The sequence below is a fragment of the Oncorhynchus keta genome, chromosome 21 (assembly GCF_023373465.1).
Source record: "Oncorhynchus keta strain PuntledgeMale-10-30-2019 chromosome 21, Oket_V2, whole genome shotgun sequence".
In the NCBI taxonomy this organism is placed as follows: domain Eukaryota; kingdom Metazoa; phylum Chordata; class Actinopteri; order Salmoniformes; family Salmonidae; genus Oncorhynchus; species Oncorhynchus keta.
Genome location: NC_068441.1, coordinates 30580791 through 30607578, shown reverse-complemented (window position 1 = coordinate 30607578; position 26788 = coordinate 30580791). Strand labels below are relative to the sequence as shown.

At 40.5% G+C, this 26788-nt stretch overlaps 5 protein-coding genes, 2 non-coding genes and 1 pseudogene across 8 annotated transcripts in view; 7 read left to right on the top strand and 1 right to left on the bottom strand.

Moving 5' to 3' along the window:
* Positions 1-7103, top strand: part of LOC118400453 (paxillin-like) — a 70101-nt gene extending 62998 nt beyond the window's left edge. For both annotated transcript variants that reach the window (XM_035797342.2, XM_035797343.2), the window contains exon 11: positions 67-7103. In XM_035797342.2, coding sequence (XP_035653235.2) covers positions 67-333 — 267 coding nt within the window. In that variant the 3' untranslated portion in view covers positions 334-7103. The remainder of the gene's footprint in view (positions 1-66) is intronic.
* Positions 7104-7363: 260 nt separating this feature from the next.
* On the top strand, positions 7364-11410 carry LOC118400452 (60S acidic ribosomal protein P0). The gene is made up of 8 exons (XM_035797341.2): positions 7364-7494; positions 7979-8087; positions 8393-8568; positions 8706-8793; positions 9283-9429; positions 9887-10072; positions 10553-10693; positions 11172-11410. Exons 2-8 carry the CDS (start codon positions 8034-8036, stop codon positions 11325-11327), a joined length of 948 nt encoding a protein of 315 aa, XP_035653234.1. The 5' UTR covers positions 7364-7494; positions 7979-8033; the 3' UTR covers positions 11328-11410.
* Positions 9042-9170, top strand: LOC118400643 (small nucleolar RNA SNORA63). Its single transcript, XR_004829058.1, has one exon. It is a non-coding gene; the product is annotated as a small nucleolar RNA SNORA63 (small nucleolar RNA).
* LOC118400642 (uncharacterized) lies at positions 9545-9676 on the top strand (annotated as a pseudogene).
* Positions 10330-10458, top strand: LOC118400644 (small nucleolar RNA SNORA63). The gene has a single exon (XR_004829059.1). It is a non-coding gene; the product is annotated as a small nucleolar RNA SNORA63 (small nucleolar RNA).
* A 1202-nt stretch (positions 11411-12612) lies between the features above and the next one.
* golga7 (golgin A7) lies at positions 12613-21409 on the top strand. The gene is made up of 6 exons (XM_035797340.2): positions 12613-12912; positions 13186-13311; positions 18457-18609; positions 18826-18927; positions 19138-19197; positions 19520-21409. Exons 1-5 carry the CDS (start codon positions 12904-12906, stop codon positions 19183-19185), a joined length of 438 nt encoding a protein of 145 aa, XP_035653233.1. The 5' UTR covers positions 12613-12903; the 3' UTR covers positions 19186-19197; positions 19520-21409.
* A 702-nt stretch (positions 21410-22111) lies between these two features.
* On the top strand, positions 22112-26517 carry r3hcc1 (R3H domain and coiled-coil containing 1). The gene is made up of 8 exons (XM_035797339.2): positions 22112-22124; positions 22482-22612; positions 22858-22995; positions 23230-23896; positions 24286-24458; positions 24684-24754; positions 24951-25046; positions 25236-26517. The coding sequence occupies exons 4-8, from the start codon at positions 23291-23293 to the stop codon at positions 25346-25348; spliced, it is 1059 nt and encodes a 352-aa protein (XP_035653232.1). The 5' UTR covers positions 22112-22124; positions 22482-22612; positions 22858-22995; positions 23230-23290; the 3' UTR covers positions 25349-26517.
* The window catches only part of LOC118400449 (lysyl oxidase homolog 2A-like), a 69884-nt gene continuing 69563 nt past the window's right edge, over positions 26468-26788 (bottom strand). Inside the window, exon 14 of the mRNA XM_035797337.2 lies at positions 26468-26612. Coding sequence (XP_035653230.1) covers positions 26539-26612 — 74 coding nt within the window. The 3' untranslated portion in view covers positions 26468-26538. The remainder of the gene's footprint in view (positions 26613-26788) is intronic.

The following is a 26788-nucleotide window of genomic DNA, read 5'->3' as shown; positions in this document are numbered from 1 at the left end:
ATTTCCAAAAACAGTATAGAAAGCCTTGATTACGTCCTTCCCCTTTCTTCCCACTGTGCATTACAGGAGTGCTTCACCCCCTTTGTAAATGGGAGCTTCTTTGAGCACGAGGGCCAGCCCTACTGCGAGGGCCACTACCATGAGCACCGCGGGTCCCTCTGCTCGGGCTGCCAAAAGCCCATCACAGGCCGCTGCATCACAGCAATGGCCAAGAAGTTCCACCCTGAGCACTTTGTCTGTGCCTTCTGCCTCAAGCAGCTCAACAAGGGCACCTTCAAAGAGCAGAATGACAAGCCCTACTGCCAGGGCTGCTTCATCAAGCTCTTCAGCTAGGAAGCTAGCCTCCCCCAGCCTGTTTGTGTGTGTGTGTGTGTGTGTGTGTGTGTGTGTGTGTGTGTGTGTGTGTGTGTGTGTACGCGCTTGTGTGTGTGTGCAGCTGTGTGCGCGTTCTGTGTTCCAAATCTCTGCTGTTCTGCCCTAAGTGTGCACTTGCTCACTTCCCTTCATGAATTTAAAGGGAAATGACAGGTGTGAGAAATATGGTGGAAACTCCAGCCCAGTCCTATACCAATCCAATGCTTTTTAAATGTGTGGGAAGGAGTGCGCAGGTGCACGCTCCAGAGAAAAAGAAGAGAATCGGGCCACCGTGTGAGTGTTTTTCAAAAGGTGTAGACTGGGATTAGAAGGCTGTCAGTGGCTATGAGGAAGCAGAGTTGTTCCTTACCGTGCATGTAGCTGAGATGAGCCTGACCATTAAACACCACAGCTCTCTCTACAGGTGCCTATTTGGAGGAGTTGGAGTGATCATTCCAAAATATATTTTTGTAGTTGCAAAACACTGTCTGTGCAATTGCAAATACATGCCTATAAACTGTCTCTTGATCTAAAACACACACAAGACAGATTTTTAACTCGAGAAGAGGAAAAGCTTTCTGGTCTCCCTCCTTCCTTTCTCTTCACTGCTCTAAGACCAGTTTAAACACTTGGTGCTCATTCTCAACTCAATCACAGATCCCTCTCTGCAACCCTCATGGGGACATTTTACAGCCTGGTATGGCCAAGATATCAGTGTCCTATTTTTGTACACTTTTCCTATGGAAACTTTCATATACTTACGAGGAATGCTCAGCAACAGATTACATTTTTTGTTTACCTGAAGTGTGTTTGTACAAAATAAGAAGCATTGTTTTAAGAGGCGCACCCACACTCAAGACTACTGCTGTTTTTGTGCTATGGACTCTCACTTTCTAATTTCAGTACTTCAGTCTTTGCTTCACTGATTCTCATATCAATTCTCATTCATGTGAATCTGATTTCAAAAGGACGTACATTTAAATATTGTCTTACCCTTTAGGTGGACAGAGGGTGGGGGTTTGGGTCATTTTGGGTACCGCACCTCTTTTTATTTTGGAGGAACTATGCTCATCCCTCACATTCCATCCTCTTAGCTTGGCAACCAAACTGAGCACAGAGTGTTCTTCAGTCTGGGGTAACCAGGCTAGATTTTCTTTCTATGAGGAAAATACTGGAGCATGTTAATTTGAAACAGAACATGTTTAATTGTGTGCATTTTACCTTTTTTTATTTGCTACTGTATTCGTCCACACATTTAGCCAAGTTTTAAAATTAATTCATTCCGAGTGAATGGGGAGTACATTTCTTGGTGCAATGTTTTGCTGTAAATTTAGCTACTGACAATGTGTGTTTTCCCTCCGTTACTTAAAGACAAAGTAATACAGATAGGCTTGGTCCTTTTAATGTATTTGCTGCCAATTGCTAATACAATCACAACATTTTAGCAAAATTTGGTTTAGTGACATGGTGTAGTGTTGTCACTCATTAGCTCACACTGATATGCAAAGAGCCAGGTGTGTGTGTGTGTGTGTGTGTGTGTGTGTGTGTGTGTGTGTGTGTGTGTGTGTGTGTGTGTGTAGTTGAAGTTTACATACATGAGTCCTGACATTTAATCCAACTAAATATTCCTTGTTTTAGGTCAATTAGGATCACCACTTTATTTTAAGAATGAATTATCAGAATAATATGAGAGAGAATTATTTTTCAGCTTTTATTTCTTTCATCACATTCTCAGAAATTGCTCCCAAGGATGAACCAGACTTGTCGACATCTACAACAAACAAAAAAATCTGAGGTCTTGGCTGATATCTTTTGATTTGTGCATGATGTCAAGCAAAGAGGCACTGAGTTTGAAGGTAGGCCTTCAATTAGCCTATCAGAAGCTTTTGAAGCCATGATATACATTTCTGGAATTTTCCAAGCTGTTTAAAGGCACAGTCAACTCGGTGTATGTAAACTTCTGACCCACTGGAATTGTGATACATTGAATTTTAAGTGAAATTATCTGTTGTTGGAAAACAGTTGTTGGAAAAATGACTTGCCATGCACAAAGTAGATGTCCTAACCGACTTGCCAAAACTATAGTTAACAAGATATTTGTGGAGAGGTTGAAAAATGATTTTTAATGACTCCAACCTAAGTGGATGTAAACTTCCGACTTCAACTGTATATACATACACACACACTCAGTTGGGTTTCAGGCAACAGGGCAATTTCTTATGGACTGGAGAGGCATGCCATCCACAAAACCTTTTGCGAACAACCCTGGGTTCCTGTGATGTCCTCAGTCACATGGTAGTCTGGACACGCATTAATCTGGAGACAGTACCTGGTCTGATTACCAAATGGCACCCTATTCCCTATAGTGTACTGCTTTTCAAAAGAAGTGCACTATATAGGTATTAAGGTACCATTTGGGGCGCGGGCCTATCAGGATTGGGTAGTAACTGGTTACATGTAATCTGATTACAGCAAAATTTACCAGCAAAACTATTGTAATCAGATAACAGATAATTTTGAAAAACTAGATTACTTCTTGCTTTACTTTCAATTCAGAAAGGATATTTGCAGGGAAAAAATACCTTATGACATCTTGTTTTCTTGATGACATTCAATTCAGCATTGAAAAAAGACATTTAAGCTAGTTTCACCTGAGTGAGTCTGAGACCACTATGATGACGCACCAGATTCATTTGATTGATCTTTTTTTCTCTTATTCTAATGCCTCTTAAAGGTCCAGTGCAGTCAATTGTGATTTTCTTTTTTTAATATATATTTTTCCACCCTGAGGTTGGAATAAAACTGATGTCTTTTTAGGGTAAGAGCTGTTTGAAAAAACAGATGGTAAATGAGTTAATAGACCAATAAGAGTTCCAAACATCACTTTCCCCTCCCAAACAGTCCTTCCAAAATTCTTGCTTGACAAATTGCTCTTTGCTAAGAAGAAATGTTGGTTTATTTTTGACCATTTAATTGAAAACAGCTGCGTTGGACATTTAAGGGGAAAGTAATTCTAATCAGATTACGTTACGGAGTTTGGGTAATCCAAAATGTACATTACTGATTTGAATTTTGGACAGGTAACTTAAGAATCTTAATGGATTACATTTAAAAAGTAACCTACCCAACCAGGCAATAATGGCACCTAGATCTCTTTGTAACCTGATCTCAAATAACTGCAATGGGGCAGGTTTGAGCGCTTGTTTTTGTTGGTAATTGATATACTGATTTGTTTTCAAGTGACCTAGTAGTGTTTCATATTTGCGTCATTGAAGAAGAGATTTTATCTTTACACACGTTGCTTATATTTGTATGCTAAATCATTTTTAAGGGTATATACACATACATTTTATTTTAATTTCTGAACCATTTGAAAGAATGAAGATATTTGTGCTAATGCCACATTTTTTTAATGCAATTTCTTTAACACTGAGTTACAGTGAGCTCAAAGCATTGGGACAGTGACACATTTGTTGTTTTAGCTCTGTATTTCAGCTCTTTGCTACAATGACTGAGGTTAAAGTGCAGACTGCCAGCTTTAATTTGAGAGCATTTTCATCCATATCGGGTGAACCATTTAGAAATTACACTACTTTCTGTTCATAGAGGACCGAAAGTATTGGAACAAATTGACTTGTGTATTAAAGATGTCAAGTTTTATATTTGGTCCCATTCTCCTAGCACGCAATAATATGTATGTCATGTGAGTCACTTTAATTGTAAATAAGAATAGAATGTTTCTAAACACTTCTACATAAGTTTTTCCCAATTGCTAAAACAAAAATTTTGCAAACTAGGCTGGTTTTATCAAAATACTTAACACAATTCACGCAACCAAAATCAAACACACTTCGTTCATATTACCAGATTTTTGCCTAACCAACTACACACTCTTGGGCATAATGAAAAGCACTCATCTTTAGTTTGCTTTGCCATAATACTATAATAGTTCAAATTGTAGAAAATTCTTCAGATACACACACATGCTGTTGAAACATTTTATTTTTTACCAAACAAGTCAGTGCACAGCAGATATATTTACTTTGGACTGAACATAAACAGGCTCACAAAAAAAAGTCAACTGAAAAAGGAAATTGCAAAAATAATATATAGAAAAAAAGAGGCATGAAAAATAATTAGGCAGCATCTTGCCGCACAGCTGGGTCTGGCCACAACGCCTCATCCACATCACAGGCAATATCCTCCCTTGCCAGACATCGAGGGAAGAAGCGCCTTGAGTGCCTTATCCATCCCTGAATCGCACCCACATCAATCTCATCACATGCCTCTTCCATAGCCTGCACAGTCCTTTAGAAAAACAAAACAAAAATATAGGGCTTGGACAATGCAGCATAAAGATATTTCCCCCACAGTAGAGTAAGTTCTACAACACATTTGTGCAGTTAGTGTATGACATCAGCCATTCATGAAGTAAACAGGTGCACTCTCTGTCCAGCCTCTCGCATTGGCAACCCATGGTTGATGACATGATCAACTAAGGTTGCTCTGATTTCATTTGAAAGTTGTCTTTGGCCATGAACTCCTCTACCCCTACCTCTCATTATCACCCTCCCTCTCATTCTCACCCTCCCTCTCTCATCCCCCCTGTGCAGTGCAGATAACCGTGTGCAGTGCATTTAAAACGTGCCATTTTGAATTGCAAAATGTCTGTAAAGCAGAAAATGTGTTTAGACTTTTGAAGACTTGAGAAGAGGTTTTGCTCTGTGTCAGTTTAAATATTTCTGCTGTGCATGTCATTTTAGTGTGTTAGCAATTGGAAAAAAAACTCATGTGGATGCTACCATGATTATGGATAATCCTGAATGAATTGTGAATAATGAGTGAGGAAGTTAGAGGCATGAATATCATAACCCCCCAAAAATTCTGACCTCCCCTGTTATTGTAATGTTGTATGTCTAACTTTCTCACTCATCATTTGCGATTCATTCAGGATGACATGTAATCATGGTAGCATCCACATGAATGTAGAAGTGTTTAGAAACATTCTATTCTTATTTACAATAAAAGTGACTCTAAAATGACACTACATTTTGTGCCCAAAAGAAATGTATGTTAAATAATCTGAAACACAACCAAAAGAATCAGCAAATGCATCCAACAAAGTTGTAGTCACACATGCTTGATATAATCATTGGATGCTAGGAAACCCTACAATTAAAGCTGACAGTCTGCACTTTAGCCTCTGTCATTGTATCAATTCAAATTTAAAGAGATGGAGTACAGAGCCAAAACAACAACAACAATGTGTCACTGTCCCAATACTTTTGGGGCTCACTGTATATGGTGGACTTCCAAGTCCTTGCTGCGATCGGATTGGTGAAGCAGTTATGATGGAGCAGAACAACAATTGCTGCATCAGCCAGTGTCCTGGATTGCACCTCAAACAATTAGTGGCTTCCTCTTATCTCATTTCCTCCATATGCACTGATGTGAAAGTACTGGACAGGTGAAAACAAACACCTGGAATACAACCTTAATATTGTTGTCACTCAGCCAATAGCTTACAATGAAGTGTAAATGAAGAAGAGACAAATAGGGAAGCCATTTTAGACTTCAGATGCACCTCTGGGTTTTGGGGGGTCAGCAAAAGAGGGGCAAACAATGAGGGTTGTCTCACAGCACAGTATAGTCTGTAGTTGCTGTAAAATTACTACATGTTGCTATTGGGTGACGCTTTGGGTCTGCCCTCCTCAGGCTGGGATGCAATTTCTGATGTGTTTGGAAAGGTTTGGTTTCTTAAACCCTCTGAAGACGTGGGGTTTTTAAGCACTTTTTAAGTCTTGCTGTGCCATTATTATCCTTGAGTATCTCGTAGTGCAACTGGGTTGACATGAACATGATGTATCCACATTTCACGTAACCTGGTTATTGAGGAAATGCTGCTAATGTAATATTCTAAATGTTGAAATGTATAGACTGAGGTGTAACAGAAGTAGGGTCAATAGTACTTTGTTTTGACTCTACTTTAAGTCAGGCTCTCTTTCTATGACAGTAAATCCTAAATTGTTCAGTGAATGATCAAGTTAGTGTGCAAAATAATGTATCAAGCTCTGTGAAATATTACTCTGTTAGCCTTTTATAGCCGTGCTTTGGAGACACAGACAATGATAACCGGTGTAAGTGCTGCCAGAGTGCCTGAATCCAGTCTTGGACAGTTACACTTCAACATTGAACGAGTTCCTCAAATTATTGGAAAGAGTAGATTTCTTGAGAGTAGCTATGGCCTCAGGTTTAGGCTCCAGCCCAAATGTTGGAATGGAACTGGGCCCCTTTAAAAAGAGGCTTGAATGCATGTTTGCTTTGATGTATCTCTAGGCCCTTCAAAGTACTGTTTTCACCCTGTGTAAGTTATCAGGGATTGTAATTGTTTTCTTTTATCTACATTTATTCATGCTTTTTGCCTACATTTATTTGCTTAAGTTCTCTGCTCTCTGAAGTCTCGGAAATTCCAGACCTATGTGGGGGGCAACCTGTCTGATTGGGGAGTCTACTCTCTGCCTTTTATTGGAAAGTCAGCCTTTTTACTTTAATCATTTGATCCCCTTAGTTCCCTTCAGATAAATTATCCCCCCACCCATACTGTATGTAATTTTTTTTTTTACATTCCCTCTCACCTGTTTTATTTCCCCATGTACCGTCGTCGTGTTTTCTGGGATGGCTATATGGTACCTGATTGCTGATACATTTTAATTAAATGTGATGGATGCCAATAAATACATTTTATTTCAGACACTGTCATTGATTTTGTCTCGATTACACAAGACACACATTAAATGCTCAGAGCTTACACTATAAGCAAATGGGTATGGGATGGACCTTTTTAGGTCAATTTTATCATTTGCGTCATCTATTTTTTTTTCTTTGATCTTGACAAGCTCCGGTCACCATTCATCTGCGTTCCGTGCTGGCTCCGCACCGGTAGAGCACCGCCGGTGTGGACAGGGCCATAAAACGAACGCACCCAGAGTCTGCAACCGACAAATGAGTGACACATATGGTGGCCAATCATGTCTGTGGAACAGAGTAGTCGTAATAGTTTTTGTGATTGGCTGTTTGCGCTGTACGTTATTTTTTCGCTTCCTGTTTCGTTCTCTTTCTTTCACGCGTCCTTACTGCGAGGTAAAGGAGTTTTCACCGGCTTGAGTCTTCATGTACTATTTATTACACGTTAAAATATGTTTTGCTATATTGGGTGAAAAATAATTTGTTAATTACAATAAACTACAGTACTATGGTAATATGGAAACATAATTATGAGTTATTCTTAGTTTATATTCTATTTTGTCTGTGCGGCCTCCTTGGCACTTTGATTGCCGCCATGTGCCACCATTATTTCTGTTACATTTCAGCTGACGTTAGCTTGTTACTAATATACTAATATACATTTCGTAACTAGCAATAGAGATAAGGTATACTCTTGGTATAATGTCAGCTAACGTTAGATACTAAAGAATCATTTTTTCGCCTTGAAACAGCTAACGTTATTGCTTGGAAGCTAGTGAGTGAATGACTGCCAGGTATATGGTTTTAGTTACTAGTTACTGATGGGTGTCATTGATTTTGAACCTGCTGCATGTCTAAAATCATGTTTTATTTTCCTTAGATAATATACTGTCTTTAAACCAGCTGTAAAAGCGATCCTTCGAAGCACTGCAAAGATGCCGAGGGAAGACAGGACCACGTGGAAGTCCAACTATTTTATGAAAATCATCGTAGGTTGACATAACACTTGACTTTGAGAACAATGGTGCTTGGAAGTATAGACCCCCATCTTATTGGCCATTGACAAAGCAGGTTAAGTTACAGTGCAGTACTGCTCTTGTTTCCCCTGCAAACATCAACTAGTTTCCCACCATCCCTGTCTGTCTGCATCCCACAGCCGACAGGGATGCTTGGTCTCAGACACGTGCACAGTAGTGAACTGGATAAATATTTTGCTTATACAATGGTAGAGGGTTTACATCGCCTCAAACTGAATTTAGAACAGCTTGTTTGACTAACTTGCTATTCTTTGCAGCAACTGCTGGATGACTACCCCAAATGCTTCATTGTGGGTGCAGACAATGTGGGCTCGAAGCAGATGCAGGCCATTCGTCTCTCTCTGCGTGGGAAGGCTGTGGTGCTCATGGGTAAAAACACCATGATGCGCAAAGCCATCCGTGGCCACCTGGAGAACAACCCTGCCCTGGAGAAGTATGTTTTAAACTAACATATTTTGGTCTGAATGGCTAGGTGAAACTTTTTTTAAATCTACCCTTTAAAAAAAAGTCTTGCTAATTGTGTCATTTGCGGTTTTATGTGCAATGTTGACATTGTTGCTCTCTTCACAGGTTGCTGCCCCACATCAAAGGAAATGTGGGCTTTGTCTTCACCAAGGAGGACCTGGCTGAGATCCGGGACATGTTGCTGGCCAACAAGGTTAATGTTCTTTCTGACCAGGCACTGATTTGGAACCGCAGGTCTTCGGGTTAAATTGTCAACGTGGGGGGGGGGGGTATCCAAAATGCCACCCTATTTGCTTTTATAGAGTGATACTTTTGACCAGGGCACTATATAGGGTATAGTATGCCATTTGGAACACATACAATATTATTAAATAGTAATAAATGGTATAGCCCTTGATGTAGAATCCCGTTTCAGGAGTCTGCTTAAAAGATGAAATAACGATGCAGGATAAGTTACAGTGCAGCTTGTTCAGTTCTGCTCTGTCGTTCCCCCTGCACACATCAACTAGTTTCCTACTATCCCTGTCTGTCTTCATCCCAGGGCTGACAGGGACGCTTGGTCTCAAACAATTTCCTGTTGAATTTGCTCAGTCTCTTGGGATGTATCCATGGACTCCACTCTTTTGTTTGAATAGGAGCCATAGCTGGATTGCCCCCTAACCTCCAAACCTCTGTCCCTCAGGTACCAGCTGCTGCACGTGCTGGCGCTATTGCCCCCTGTGATGTGACTGTGCCAGCCCAGAACACTGGGCTTGGTCCTGAGAAGACCTCCTTCTTCCAGGCCTTAGGCATCACCACCAAGATCTCCAGAGGAACCATTGAAATCCTGGTAAGTGAGGCGACTCCAGTCTCAAACCTCGGGCAGTAGCTCAGCCAGTCTATGCTTAGTGGGCTCTACTTTAGACTAGTGGAATTACATTGTCATCCTCTAAATAAGAGGTGTTCTTCAGTGATGAGACGATGATGAGTCAGAACAAGACACAGTCCCTGGGTCAGGGTCATGTTCTGTGTCTGGGTTCAGCTCCCCTGGGCAGTGTGTCTTTTCAGTTGAAGACATTGAGGTATTTGTCTGAAGGGTTTCCTGATTTGATCAAGTATGTTGCTGGCTGGATAGGTAACTTTGAGCATGTTGCTAGGCTTTGTTGTGTTCCATGTGTCTCCTACACAAGTACTGATTTGTGTAGGGTTGGTATTGTAATGCTTTCATCTATAGAAAACAATGGGGCGTTTCGGAAAATGAAATAAACTGTAGACTAAGTGTCTCATCCCTTAATTTCTCCCTACAGAGCGATGTGATGCTCATCAAGCCTGGAGACAAGGTGGGAGCCAGTGAAGCCACGCTGCTCAACATGTTGAACATCTCGCCCTTTTCCTTCGGTCTGCTCATCCAGCAGGTGTATGATAACGGTAGTGTCTATAGCCCTGAGGTGCTCGACATTACTGAGGATGCTTTGCACGCAAGGTTCCTGGAGGTGAGGAAGCGCGTGCACACTACACTGCCTTGTAAAGATACTTTTCGTCCATCAATTTATTATTTTTGATGCCTTGAATAGTAAATGAAGCTGACTAAAATGTAGTACTGTGTCCCATTAAGTCTTAATTAGTTTCCCCTTCCTCCTTAGTCTTGTCTCAATATTTTATGTTCTGAAAACAAGTGAAAATGATCCGTTTAAAAGGAACGACACTCTAGCTGTCAAGTTCAGGAACGTAATTCTCTTAGTGTTTGAGGAAGCAGGATAAGTTACAGTGCAACTTGTTCAGTGCTGCCTTGTCGTTCCCCCTGCACACATCAACTAGTTTCCTACTATCCCTGTCTGTCTGCATCCCACAGCTGACAGGGACGCTTGGTTTCAGACACAAATTTAGAAAATATGTATTGAAACAATCAGACTTGACTGAAGTGCTGAAAGTCGCAGTCATGCCTGTCCTGGCCACAACTTGTCCTCTTTCAGGGTGTGAGGAACATCGCCAGTGTGTGTCTGGAGATCGGATACCCGACTCTGGCCTCCATCCCCCACACCATCATCAATGGCTACAAGAGAGTCCTGGCTGTTGCCGTGGAGACTGACTACTCCTTCCCCCTGGCAGACAAGGTATGGCATCCCACCCACATTTTGACCATATGATATTGAAATGGATGACTGATCAAATGCTGGCCCAGTCCACAAACAAACCCTAGCCCTCAGGATGTTGCTGTAAGTTTGAAAGAATTTATAAGTAATATGGTTGTGGTTCCACCTTGCCCTCTAGGTTAGTAATGTTCACCACATCACTTATGCCTGTCAAATCCTTGATTGTAACATCTACATAGGGATAGGGGGCCACAGTTTGATTCTTGATTAGGCCACAATTGCGTGTCCCAGCTGCAGGATAAGTTACAATGCAGCTTGTTCAGTACTGCTCTGTCGTTCCCCCTGCACACATCAACCTGTCTCCTACTATCCCTGTCTGTCTGCATCCCACGGCAGGCAGGGACGCTTGGTCTCAGACACCAGGTCATCCATTGGCACGTTATCTCCATAGATTTCTACATTTGAGTTAACATTGCTTCTCTACCCCCTCTTTTCCCAGGTGAAGGCTTACCTGGCTGACCCTACTGCCTTCGCGGTTGCTGCTCCTGTGGCTGTGGCCGAGACTGCCGCTGCCCCAGCCGCCGCTAAGGAGGAGGCCAAGGAGGAGTCTGAGGAGGGCTCGGACGACGACATGGGCTTTGGCCTATTCGACTAGAAGGTGGCCAACACTACTCTTATGGTTGCTGACCCAATTCAAGAAGATCATTGAATGTAATAAAAAACCTCCAGAAAATCAAACCACTTTTTGTGTTCATTTTTTATCCAAGTGGCTGAGTGTAAAGTCATGTTTGGGCCACAACCTAATTGGTATGGAACACGTGAATGAGGTTCTAGTCAGGTCAGACTGTTCAATATGCGGTATGTTTGGGCCACAACCTAATTGGTATGGAACACGTGAATGATGTTCTAGTCAGGTCAGACTGTTCAATATGCGGTAAAAGAAAAACATCAAACCCTACCTGTTCAGGGTATCCTGACCCAAAAGGCAGGGAGGTTTGTAACCTGTGACAAAGCAAAGATCGAGTTTTCAAAATTCCTGAAAATATGTAAGCTACCCAAGAATATAGATGTCGATGAGTAAAGAAATTAAACAAATGCCATTGGGTAGACTTGCAAGGATTATGCAGAGGATTAATGAAGTTCAGAGACTAGACTAGTTAACCTCAGTCTTACATGTGTGTATTGTGCTTTTATTTGAACTGCTAGACCCTTGGTTTCTCCCTCAGCCAGTCATATATCTAGGGTTGCTTGAAAGGGTAAGATATGTTGAGGAAGGAGTAGATTCAGTTGTAAGTGAACACAATATACTTTATTTATATTCGCAGATGGACCGAAGGACCCTAAAACAAGGTCAGGTGTAGCTTTTAGTGTTCCTCAGTTTAAGGTGGCAGTGACGGCAATGGATAATTTCTCTGTTTACTTAATGGAGTTGTTGGCCATATTAGTGTGTGGAGGAGGAGAGGCCAGACCGAGTAGTAGTTGGCTTGGTCTCCTGTGCTGCATTGATGAGTTTGAATTCATTTGTCTCAGCAGACCGGATGTATTGTGCAGTGCATGTATAGGGTGAAACGGATGGTGGTATTTGTGATGTTCCTCTGGATGCCAGCTCATGTGGGAGTAGAGTGGAAGGAGGTGGATGTTATCCCCAAGCAGGCTCTTAAACATCCTAATGTTGAGATGGAATTGTCAATCAGTAAAGCAGAAGCCAAGGGGTTAATAAGAACAGTGCACATATCAAACTGGGAGGTGTGATCATTATCAGAAGATGGAGACAATGTTATATTTCAGTTTCAGAAATATGGGAGGGAAAGGGAGCAATTATTATATTTGAGGAGTAATGGGGTCAAAGAGCCAGGATTAAGTTAACTGCTTCAGAAATCTTCAGGGGATGGAGCATTTCATTTCCTTAGGGAGAACCGGAAAGGTTGCGAATTTTCAAAGGTAAAAATCTGTCCTCCTGCCCCTGAAACAAGGCAAAGAATTTGTTCTTAACTTACTTGCCTAGTTAAATAAAGGAAAAATAAATGATAATATTGGGTAGGATTTAGACCTTCACTGTCTCTGTTCCACACTTCAGTCCATTTGGTGGTGATAATGCACCGTAAAGTTGGTAGCCAACCACCATATAAACGCCACAGAAGGAAAAAGACGAGTGGCAGCGTACTCATTGAAGCGTTCAGTCTGTGCGGAAGTACTACCCGAAGAAGCTAGCTGAAAGGAAAACGTCCACTATGGCTGAGGTAAATTACATTGATCGTTTTAACTATATTTAGGCATTGACAACTAAGCCGTGTCAAACTAATTGAATATACATTTCACAATTTGGTGGCTGCCTGTACTGTGGTGCTTGGTTTACTAGCCAAACAAGATGTTGTCAACAAATATGGCTAACGTTAGCTAGCCCAATGTCCAGACTGAGCCTTCTGTGTAGCTAGCTAGATAGCTTTTAAGGTTAACTTGGCTAATGATGGACACAATTGATCCCATGATATTTATTCAATTCATGCTTTCAGGCGCACAACTTGCAGGACCTACAACATCAAGCAGCCGTCGCCTCCAAAGTCTATGTCCAGAGGGACTACAACTCGGGTACAATCTGCAGGTTCCAGACCAAGTACCCCTCTGAGCTGGAGTCTAGGGTATGAGACCATACACACTTTTTACGTTCTTTAAAATTTATTTATTTTATATATATATTTTTTAAGAATATATAATATTTGAAATTGCAACACTAACAATATTACACATCATCAATACAGGGACATTCCTGTGAATACAGAACCCCCCCCCCAAAAAAAACAAGTAATATTTCAGGACATCATTAATATGTGAAAAGGCAATGAGACATTAACAGACATTTAGAGACATGACTTCTAATAATGTTTAAGTTTCACAACTTTGAGGGATTTATAAAACTGTAACAGTTAAATGGGATTTTTTTTTAACAAAATAAGGGATATTTCAGCCCATTTACATTTGTGAATATGTTATTTGGCCACAAGAATAATAATAATATTAATAAAATAGTTATGAGCGGAATTGCAAGGATAAGCATAATGCAAAGAAAATATTTTAAAATGAGGTTCTTTAACTTTTGACCATAGCATAAGAAGGTTACTTCCATAGCAGTATATTGAATTATAATCACCAAAAAATGACCTAATTAACTCCCAATTGTATCCACTTATTGTTGGATTTTTTTTAAGATCTTTTTTACGATTCAAGTTATTATTTTGAAAACTTGGAAATGAGGGAATAACCTCATTAATATAAGTGTTCTTAATAAGTCCAAGTAAATTAAGTGGAATTGCTTTGCAAACCTTCATATATTCTCTCTGAGTAATATTAACCTGAAATTTACCAACAAACTCAAACTGCAAAAACTCCCCAGTTGTTGTCTACCAAATCACATTCAACACGAATACCCTTGTCAAACCAAAGGCATTTGAAAATTGATTTCCTATTCATTTTAATAACACTTATTGCAAATCAATGTTTTGTGGGGGGCAAATGTTCCTGAAAAATTGAATTTGCTGGTGAAACTTCACAATCACATTTCATTAGGAATTCAAGTCTACCAAGTTTAATAAACAGATTGTTAGGGATATGATACCACAGAGGTAGGATTAGACAGACAATTTCAACCATTTAATTCTAAAAGCATCCACTAATAACAATCAATAGCTTGTAAACCTCCACGATCATAGTCTTTCACTAATTGTAGAAGAAAGTAAAAGGGAGTGACTTGTGTTGTTTACCTTTTATGTAAATATTTCTAGATAAACCATCAGTCTTGGACAAAAGAATACGACCCAAATTTAAGATCACATTGCAGCCACTGACTTAATGAAACTCATGGCTTTAATTCTGTATCGATGTTTAAAGATTCTTTATCTGATACATTTTTAGTGAAAACAATTCCTAAATATTTAACTTCCTTTTTAACCGGTATGGAGGCAATGTTGACGGAGTCACAGCAACAAATGTGATCTCATACCAATTCATTACGGTTGAGAGTCAACCCAGAGGCCATGGAACGTTTCTTGATTCTGTCAATAGCCAAGGGAATAGCCACTCTATCCTTTAGGAAAAGAGCAGTGTCATCTGCAAATTAACTGATGTTTATATCTTTACCAAAAATAACCCTTTTTAAATTCTCAGAATTGTTAAGAAAAACAGCTAGTAAATCTGTGGCTAAAATAAATAAGATGGGATATTGAGCAACCCTGTCTAATTCTTCTGGCAATAGAGAAACAAGGGGATGTGCCATTACTCATACCCACCAAACTGCTAATATCACCCTTATCACTTTACAGAGATTCTCCCCAAACCCAAAAGTAGAGTTCTAAATAACAAAAAAGTTGTTCTAAAGTGTCAAAAGCTTTAAAAAAAATAATAATAATAAAAACAATAAAGCCATCATCAAATTCTAAAACCAATCGTATATGGTTATGGATACTCCTTCCTTTTAATGAAGGCTGATTTGAGTTTCACTGATTTTTATATCATCAAGGCCTTTTTTCACTTTTTTGGCATAGACATGGGCTAGTAACTTCCATCACGTTGTTGGCAACTGACTAAGTCTCCAATTGTCCAGGTAAAGAGTCCTTCTTTGGTTTGGGTATAAGAACTATTAGTCCCTGTCTCGGAGGAGGTAAGATAGCATTAGCAATAGCCACTTTGTAGACAAAGCAATAACTCTCTAATATCAGGCCAAAAATGTAGCTAGGAGTCAGGCTATCCGGTCCAGGAGATTTACCTATAGGCATTTGTTTAATGGCTTGGCCCAACTCCAGTAATATCTATATCAGAATCACATAATTTCTTAAACCTTTCTATAGGCTAAATAGAGTTATTAACTGAATCATTAAAGGAATCCAAGTCGCCTTCTGAAAGATGTGATTGATATAGTGAACTGTGGAAAGAGGTTTTTTCTTATTAATCACTTCAAGATCATCAGATATATTGTCACTTACATAAATGGATGTAATACTATGCCTAGTCTGCCTACTGTTCTCCAAATTAAAGAAATAAGATGTTTTTTTTCACCTTTTTCAATCCATTTGGCCTTTGAACGGATGAAGGCACCCTGTGCCTTATCGTTGTATATGTCGTTCACATGGGCATTTAGCAAGCTCTGCTTTAAATCAAGTTTATTGCTCAACCTGTTAATAACAACAATAATATCCATCTGCTTGGATAATCTTTTCTAAGCTAGCATTTTACCAGTAGTGATGGCATGACATCAAATTCTGAATGAAACATTTCCCATTTGTTAGTAGAAGAGAGAGCATAATAGAGGCAGGTCTCTCTGATAAGAGTTTTAGTCTATAAACAAAATGACTTTTCTTTAAAAGAAAAGGGTTACATTTCCAGTATGCTTTAGTAAATATCTTGTCATTATCAAAAGGAAAGAATAATGGAACAATGGTGTGTCAGAGGAGCTGAGGAAATACAAGATTCATAAGATTGGAAGATAACAATCAATTCTAGATTTTAATTGTCTGTCGCTAGTTGTAGAGTTGAACCAAGAATATTGTTTTTAAGTTTGATTCTGTGAACGCCAAATATCAGAAAGGAGCATCAAGAGCAACATTATAATCATCTCAAAAAATGTTACCTGTAAAATATTTGTTTTTCAACTCAATTAAGACTTTACTAATAGATGTTAAACAATTTTTTTTGGCAGTATGTAATAACCATAAATATTTACCTATATGTAACGTGATTTCTAAAACTGTCAAAATGTTAAGTCCGCATCTGAGGAATGTGTCTCTTGAAATAAAAAAAGCAATTGGACTTTAATGAATCTTTACAAAAACAAAAAATGGCCTTGCGTTTTTAAGCTGTTCTGTAAACCCCTGGTATGCAAGGATAAAAATGAAAGAGAAATAGAGTTGTCTAGAATAAACAGGGACCCTGAATAATATAAAGGTAGCATACGTTTTCAAACATTCTTGACGAACAGTAACGACCATAAAAAGGAAAATAAATGGATAGATTGTGTAATAGCACATATTATATTAATAGATTAGATCTTCAATTGAACTCTCAAACTTAATAAATACGTCGCTGAAAGCTAATCAAGCCATATGAAAAATAAATGGACATTTACTTACATAATATCGATCTTCAAACACAATGAATAAAAACGGATATCTTAGTAAGCCATCAAATGAGAAACAAAAACCACAGTGTGCTTACGTTGGTTAATGTTCACATCCAAAACTCACCACTACAAACAGTATGGCCCTATGCAATATCACATATATGCGGTGTTCAGATAAACGATTGCATGAATAAACTTACCAGTTGAAACGGTATATGGTTTCATTAGCCTACTACTGTATAAGCAGGCCAACTCGTAAAGCAAAATCAGTCAGTCACTTAGCTCCACCCTGTGGCCGCCCCCTCCCCCCCGTGTCTTCCCTCATCCACTTGTGGCCACAGCTTCGAAAAGGCATCCCTGTCGCGCTTGCTCAAATCTTCTGCAAAGCGAATGCCCATCTCCTTGCAGATCGGCGTACGTTTGGCAGCTCTCCACACCTCGACTCCCACGTTCCTCAATGCAAACATAATGATGACCTGTCTGTGTCTTCTCCTTTCTCTTATCTCTGAGACGGTGTAGCCTGAACATCACGGTAGATGTTGTATCGGGGATATGGAACAAACCTTCCCAATAATGTCAATCACAATTCCTCTGATATTCTCACCATCAGTTTCAGGTAGCCCATTCAGTCTCAGCCCGGCAGGGTAGCCTAGTGGTTAGAGCATTGGACTAGTAGCCAAAAAAAGTTGCAAGTTCAAATCCCCCAGCTGACAAGGTACAAATCTGTCGTTCTGCCCCTGAACAGGCAGTTAACTCACTGTTCCTAGGCCGTCATTGAAAATAAGAATTTGTTCTTAACTGACTTGCCTAGTTAAATAAAGGTAAAATAAAAAATAAATCGGCACTTGTATCGATCCTGTTCAGCACTGGCTGTGGGCAGATCCTCGTTTTCTTTTGTCAGGGCATCAACTTTATTTTTCAACAGTTTTGCATCATCTGGTAATATTAATGCCCGCTGCATTAAACTCTGTAGTTTTTGAAACGTTTGCAATTGGGAGGGTAATTTTCTGAAACCTCTCAAAGCCATTAAGCCAATCTTGTTCGTCAAATTTCTTGTTTAAACCCTGGATTGCCTCGAAGATGTTATCATTGGTGATAGGCCGATGGTTGAGCCTGCCCGGGGTCACTTTCTCGTAGTCTCTTCAGGTTGGAGGGTTTCGAAGGGGTTATTTGGACACCTGTACAGAAGACTAATTCCTCAGACCTCTGTACCATTACTTCTGGGGTAGTTTCAAAATATTCCATATAGTTGATAGGATCTACCACGTTTACGACAGCTCCCTCTACATTTTGCTAGCTTCCATCTCCGCTAATGTTACAATACTAGCTAGCTAGGGTTGGCTGAACTTGCTTGACGTATAAGAAAGTGGAAAAGTGATTCAGTAAACCATCAAACTAATAGAAAATGCAAAAAAGACAGCAACAATGTTTTAACTGAAAATTAGGGCTTGAATTCAATTTTAAAGTTCAGGAGCTCAGTTTAAAGTGACCACTCACTCTGCCATCTTGTCCCCGGCCGTCGACCACACACACAGCTACTAAGCAGACCGCTGTTCAAATAGAATTGTCATACATTCCTTCAGTTTGTGTAGTCAGTGTACTTTTCCATTATTGCTCAGTGACTTTGGTCGTGCAGAGCTTTTACTGAGGGGTTGATGGGCATACTTTTTTTCAGGTTGACAGGCAACAGTTTGAGGAGACGATGCAGACGCTCAACAACCTCTATGCTGAGGCTGAGAAAATTGGTGGCAAGTCTTACCTGGAGGGCTGCTTGGCCTGCATGACCGCCTACACGATCTTCCTCTGTATGGAGACCCATTATGAGAAAGTAGGTCCCTCAGTCTTCTCCATAGAAGTATGCAGGCCAAGGGTTAGTCCCTGTGAACCAGGGTCTAAAGTAGTGCACAAACTATATTGGGAATATGTTGTCATTTGGGACGGAACCTATGTTTTATGACGTGCCCATATTAGGTGTATTTTTTTTAATTTTATTTTTTAGGCCAAGCCATGAATTGGTGAAAGGGCTTACTTTCTTTGTCTCTAGGTATTGAAGAAGATCGCTACGTTCATCAAGGAGCAGAATGAGAAGATCTACGCTCCTCTGGGACTGCTGCTTACGGACCCAATAGAGAGAGGTCTCAGGGTTGTATCCTTTACTGTCCCAGAGGCTCACACTAACAAAGGTTGCTTCCCAAATGCCACCATAACCCCTTTATATTTTCCTTGGGCTCTGGTTAAAGGTAGTGCACTGTAAAAGGAGTAGGATGCCATTTGGGATGCATAGCTAGACCTTTCTTGTGTAAACTGTCTTGCATTTCTTGCTGGATCCCAGCTTCCTTAACTAACCCCTCCCCAGGTTGAAATCACCATCTTTGAGGATCGAAGCATTGGCTCCGGAAGATAAACCACACCAAAGGTGAGCGTTTTCTCTGACATTCACCTCATTTAAATAAGATGTTCTCTCATCCTGTTAACTCTAACAAGATATACCAATGGAAATAAGTTTCATAGCAACCTCACAAGAGCTTAGTGTCTAAATAACTAGAAAGAATATAATAATATTGACTTGGAGATACTGTCAAATGATATGTCTGGACTTACATTCCCTATGGTTAATGAGCAGCAATGTTCAGATAAGCAATGTTATTTGACAATTCCACTGCACCCTGGCTCCAGCTGTCAGGACTACCTTCACACTATTGTTAATTTGAAGTGTTTTTGTTTTTGCTCTTATGCAGGATGGCCTATTTCACCTGGTGCTTCCCAATTGTCTCACCACACCATCAATGATTCCTTATGGATGTAGATATAATTGTTTTTATTTATTTCACATACGAGATGGGAAATGTGCGCTAGTAGCCTATATTCCAGAGAGACCAACACTCCCTGTTTTTACATGTTTATTGAGATGATTCATTTTAACGTGAATAGTCTTATTCTAGTTAAGCAAGACCACACCTTTAGTATGAAGGGTGCCATTTTGTTTTATGTTGCCATTTTTTAACCCTTACTCGTAATTAAAGGTGCACTGTGTAATAGGTCAATGCAAATAGCCCTTAAAGGTATATTTCACCCAGTTTTTAAACCTGTGTTTTAAAATATCCTCTATGCTTCACCAAAATGTACATAATTATTCAAATGGTTCCTTACATTGACAGTAGTCTATGGGCCAGGAGAAACTGTAATCTGCCACAATTCAGATGTTTACTTTAGCAAATACAATGAGAGGGAATGGGGCAGTGCTAGCATGTTCCAAACTCTCGTTCCTGGAGTTTACAACGATATCGATGTACAGTAACATAGCACATTTTCTGAGTTATGGTTTGCTACTTCAGGTACTTCTAAGTTGTACTTCTCAAAAACCAACTATAAGCTTTTTCTAAAATGTTGCTGCTCCTTTTGTATGTATAATGAACAAAAATATAAATGCAACTATTTCAACGAAATTACTGAGTTACAATTCATATAATGAAATCAGTCAATTGAAATAAAATAATTAGGTCCTAATCTATGGTTTTCACATGACAGGGCAGGGGTGCATCCATGGGTGGGCCTGAGCGGGCATAGGCCCACCCACTGGGGAGCCAAGCCCAGCCAATCAGAATTAGTTTTTCTCCACGAAATGGCTTTATAACAGACAGAAATATTTCTCAGTTTCATCAGCTCTCCGGGTGGCTGGTCTCTGACAATCCCGTAGGTGAAGAAGCCGGATGTGGAGGGCCTCGGCTGGCGTGGTTACATGTTGTGAGGCCGGTTGGATGTACTGCCAAATTCTTCAATCAATGTTGGAGGCGGCTTATGGTAGAGGAATGAACATGAACTTATTTGGTAACAGCTCTGGTGTAAATTCCTGCAGTCAGCATGCCAATTGAGACATTGGTGGCATTGTTTTGACAATATTTTGGTGGCCTTTTATTGACCCCCAGCACAAGGTGCACCTGTGTAATGATCATGCTGTTTAATCAGTGTCTTGATATGTCACAAGTGTCAGGTGGATGGACTAACTTGGCAAAGGAGAAATGCTCACTAACAGGGATGTAAACAAATGTGTGCACAAAATTAGAAATGTTTTTGTGTATGGATCTTTTATTTCCGGTCATGAAACATGGAACCAACACTTTACATGTTGCGTTTATAATTTTGTTCAGTATAATTGTCAGAAGATAACATATTGATTTGGTGTGTGTGTACTTTTGATCACCTTGTAGGCTATTTGATGTGAACTTGTTTCGTATGCAGCGTTGTGTGGGTTTGTATTATGGTTTCTGTTCTATAGTGACAGTTCACCAGTGTTTTTAAGCACACAGGTTGCCTGTTATTGCCAATAAGAATCAGGTTTTCACATTAGCTAGTTTTAATTTATTTAGCTTGACTAAATGTGAATTGACAGGAATTGTGACTCCAACACTGACTGTGGTTCAACATAATTATGGAGTTTCTAGACTACCCCCTATCCTTGTTTGATATTGTCCAATGTGTGTAAATAATTATTGACCGCAAATCCACCACAGAAACCTTGAGCATGCATTGAATCCCAAGACAGGAATTAAAAGCCAATCTATTGTTTGTTCTTGTTATTATATGTAGTGTAATGTGTATCTACAAATAAACTATTTTCTTGAATAATCTGTGAAGCCCTACTCAATTAAATATAGCTCACATTACATAATTGTATTTTGTTTTACTAGATAACCAGTTACAGCTAGACAAACTGCAAATGAGTGAATAACATTTTTAATTTAGTCAACAATATCCTATGATCAATGGAGCGATTCATCGTTAGTTAGCAATAATGAAATAGTTTATGAATGCATTCTGCGCCTATTCGCCAGGGGGCACAATTACACTGAGATGGAACCTGCAATAATTATTTGGAAGGGGCTGGCTGCGTTTTCTTCAAGCGTTTGCTGTGTGCTTTGGAATAATTTCTCAACTTTTTTTCTTGGTAATTTATTACTTGGGCATCTTTTTTTCTTGGTAATTTATTACTTGGGCATCTTTTTAACTGCCAAACTAAAGGCAAGAACAAAATGTCAGATTTTATAATTGCATAAGTGAAACGGCTTGATTGAATAGCTTCTGTTCAGCATTTGCTAGCTAGCTATAGCAGAGTTAGCTAGCTAAACTTAGCAACTGAACACTGTATGGGCCAGGGATCTCCAACCCTGTTCTTGGAGCACTGTCCTGTAGTGTTTCGCTCCAACCTTAATCTAGCGCACGTGATTCTAATAATTAGCTGGTTTATGAAATGAATCAGGTCAGTAACAACTGGAAAACCTACAGGAGGGTAGCGCTCCATGGTAGTTAGAGCGTTGGACTAGTAACCGAAAGGTTACTGACAAGGTACGAATCTGTCGTTCTGGCCCTGAACAGGCAGTTAACCCACTGTTCATAGGCCCTCATTGAAAATAGGAATTTGTTATTAACTGAGTTAAATAAAGGTTTAAAAAAATGAACTGGGATGGAGAACCCTGGTATGGGCAGTGCAGTGTATATAATATTGGACAAAGCTACCGTCCCCTGTAAATGTGGGATATAGCTGATAGCTAATTTAACGTAAGTCTGGAAATGTTGTCTTAAAGTGCTTGCTAGATGTAGGATTGGGTTTTTGTAACCACACGTGAGGTGTATATATATGAACGGTTGTCGCACTGAGTCAACTGCCTCACCACCGTTGATCATGAAAGACTTATTTTGCAGCTAAGTGCCAACATCGCTACCCTGGCGTTTCCTTGTTTTGATGGCTGTTATCTTCCCAAGCAAGAAAATGAATTTGTTCACACAGTCCTGCACGAACTGGATGCTTACCTACAGAGAGAGAAACAGAAAAGGTAAGCTGCCATTTCCTGCATTCTGTCACAAACATAAGTTGAGGGCTTGTCCATTTTTTTTGTGGGACACATTCCCTGTCAACGCCATTTCACGTAAATGTGTATTAATTGCATTTAGCTAGGTGTCACAGATCATAATGTACCTACAGGTGATCAAAGTCTATCTGAGTTGATGTCACCAAAGTCACATCTTGGATGTCACCCTAAATAAGCTTTGGCTTGAGTGTTGTCCCCTCCCTCCCCAGTGCCCTACTCTTCCCCCCTCTATCAAGCAGACTTCGCTACCTGATTCACAAAACCACTGAGAACCACCGTAACCTCGCCACCTTCTCCGTGGGGGAGGGCTGGAGCCGCAGAGTAGTTGTCTGCTACTCGCACCTCAGGTAGTGCACACATAAGGTCTTAAATTGAGTTCTATCTTGTTAAATAAGTCTTCTGACCTCGATGGGACTTCCTGGATAAACAGCTGGTAAATTCATATGCCATATTATCAGGTCACACTACATTAAATTGATCCAAGTCTGGCTGCCAAAGTAGTTATAAAGTAACTACATGGTATAGGGGCATCTTAATGTGAATTATTGCCCATTTATTTCACAGTGTGTTATCTGTGCCAGGCTGGATCTGGGGGATGAAAGCAACACAGACAGTTTCTACAATGAGGCTCCTAGGAGAGGTATGGGGATGCAGAGCAGCAGAATGGACCTCCAGCCCAGACCCCTGGCCCAGCGGAGCGGAGGTAATGCCAAACGCCCTGACAAGGCCATCTACGTCCCAAGGGCGGCTAGGGACAGGCAACGGGACAGTGGCAATAATCTCCACGGACCACCAGCAGGGGTGGACCTCGACATGCCCCTGCCCATTCTCAGCTTCACCTCCTCGGGATGCACCTCCACCTCAGAGTCCTGCTCCTGCTGCTCCTCAGACACCACGGAGGGAACGCTGTCAGAAACGCAGGCCAACACCAACCAGGACAGTGTGCCTTCTAATACCACTAGCGCTGGGCAGGAGGAGGACTTCATTCGCTTCTCAGCGGAGGAGCCCTGCCCCCACGCCCCCGCCTGGGGCCAGACTGTGTCCTACTTCATGGCCCTGACCCTGGAGCACCAGACTAGGGAAGCCCAGGAGGAGGAGGAACATGTAGCGGAGGAGGTGCTGACGGAGGAGTCGCTGACGGAGGAGTCGTCTGTGGGCAGTAGCAACGTGGCCTCCCACCAACACCATGCTTCTCATACAACACCAGCCAAGGATGCTGCTAACGATGCTGTTGATTTTAGCCAAGAGGTACAGTGTGGTGAAGTTCAGACTAATTCCATGACAATGGACTGGTGGGGTTGATCTATGGGGATTATATAATTTCTGTTCATTTCTTCAAAAGACTTCAGTTATGAGATTTAACATTTTTGGTTTTGTAAATCCATTTGAAAATGGTACAAAAATTACCGTGACATTATGGATTGTCCTCAAGTTAAATAGACTATATAGTTTTAGGTGTAGGCTAGCCTACATCAGGCATCTGTTTTAAAGGGAATGGGGTGTTACACTGGTGTGGGGGGTGTCCACAGATAATGTATAAGCTATATTTCACATTTTGTATATGTAAAAGGATTAATGAGAAACACTTATTTGGGATAGGTTGCTATATCTCAATAACTGGCTGAATTTCTCGTCAGATCAAGGCCCACTTGACAGAGACTGACGTGGCCATCGAACACGCCCACAACGACTACTCTTGTTTCGAGAACGTGTGGATCAACCAGGACGAATTTGGCCATGTCATCGAGATCTACGACTTCCCGGCCATGTTCAAAACAGGCGACCTGCTGGATGCCTTTGCAGACTACAGGTGAAAGCCTCAAGAGTAGGGTGATGTTTCCCCGAGACGCTGATCTTGGATCAGTTTTTTTTTTTATCCAACTGATGGTTAGGATTGGGGAGGGGAAGCTGATCGTAGATCTGTACCTTGGGGAAACTTTGCCGCACAGGTGAAAGCCTCCCATTCCTCTCATTAAAGCCCACAGCACACTCATAAGGGCTGTCTAACTCTCCCAGTCTTGTCTCTGTCTTCCAGCGACGAAGGCATGAAGATTAAGTGGGTGGACAACACTCACGCCCTGGGTGTGTTCTCCAGTCAATCTGCAGGTATGGTTTTTGAGTATATCTATTTTTTTTCATATTTTGAGGGATATTTAAGTCCAAGATGAGTCACAAGTTTCTTTTGGCACATTAGAAATTGCAGTTGGTTGTGTGACCTACTGGCCTTAGGTGAGGAGAAGTTGGTGTTCTTTCTTATGACATCAGAGATGAGTCTTTGATTCAACCCTGTTTTTGTGTTTAGCCCTCCATGCACTTTCCATTCGGCACCCTCTCCTGAAGACGTGCACTCTGTCTGACGGGAGCAAGAAGGCCAAAGGGAAAGCCATAAGACGTGCTGGTATTGTCCTTGTTACCTCCATACAGCACTAATATAGCACTAAGAAAAAATATATTTTAATTAAGTGGTATCTTCTATTTGGGTAAATAATGTTTTCATTGTAAGTAACTATAACTTGGTGGTACCATACTATTTGCATGTTATCTCTTTATTCCATACTATAATATAAAATGATTCTGTATTTCCCAGAGTTTATCCAGCCGGTGAAGGAGAGGCCACGGACAGACTCAGTGGTGGCCCGCAGAATGGTATCCAGAGCCCTGGGAGTGCAGAGAGGTGGAACGCCCTCGCAACGTTTCTGACCGCTACAGCAGGTGTAATGGCCTTTTAACGTAGACTCAAGAGATACAAAGTAAACCACAGTATTGGGATGACTAAACTACCGGGCCTCACTCTGCAATGTCTTTAGTTCACGTTGGTGCTTGTGATCACTGCATAGTGCAGAGTCTCAGTTTAAGAAATCAATACAAGGACGTCATGGTTTGCTTGTTTCATTATTGTTTATTACAGAAAACATGCAAGCACAAAATGCTTTTCCACAATCAACCGTACAGGACAATCACCCATCTAGTAAAGAGTAACCTTGTCAAATGAAGGGCTATGTAGTTGCTGTATCACAAACAGGACAAAATGATGCAAAGATTCATGTTCACATGTCATTCATGACGTTATACAAATGAGAAAACAAACCGATTTTAGAGTCCCCAGACAGTAATAATTTAATAAAATGTACTAAACTGAGCGAAATATGCTAAGACTAAAATGTATATTTATCTTAGGATCTTAAGATGAAAGGTTTTAAATATCGTTAGAGACAAACAAATCCAGTTTTGATCATCAAAAACAAAGTGTCAGCTGTATGGTTGTAATAATATTGCCTTATCCTTAGTGAATACTGTACAGGAAGACAGGTTCTTCCTATTAATATTTACAATGGCTTGCTACCACATTGTCACAGACTGGCATGAAACTGCACTAAAATTGACAAATGATTAAAAAAAATAGATTCCCAATGGAGGCAAGACTTCTGCTACTTTCCCACCTACTTCATAGTTGCATAAATTCCGTCTCAACACTTTTTGCAAAAAAAAAGTAAGAAACTGTCTCGAGGTGCAGCAGGTGTCAAAAACATGTATTTTTCTCTCCTTATGGTGGACCAGAAAGGTTAGATGCATGTATGTATGTATGACTGATTTGATAACATGTACAGCGGAGTGCTGGTGCTAAGGAAATTAGTGAGATCAGTAAAGACAGATGCTTCTTCAAGCTGGATCTTTAAAACAGGATTTTTTTTTGTCTGAAATGTCCTTACATCAAATGTTGGCATTGAGGTGAGAAAGGCTTTTACATTTTCATCCAGCACCAATAGGGAGAGAACACAGTACAGTGCTCCCTCTAGTGGTTGATAATGTCACAACAGTCTTGCTGGTCATTCTCATCAGTTTCGTGAAATAAAATGTTCCTCCCAGTCTTTCTATCGAGTCCATCCACACTACCTGTGTCCCAGCTGGTTATTCAAGAGGCCAGGGAAAGAGGATTCCTCTGACTCAGAACTCACTGAGCCACCTGAAGAGGAGAGACGAATGGGACACATGAAGAACTGCACTCATTCAATAGTGGCCACAGCTTGATAGCACCATATAATTACAATTGAAAAAATATATATAATTCACTCACTGAAGTCTTCAAGCCTTCTCTCTCTTTTTCAACTGATTGTTTTCATGATCTTTTACAGGAATGTC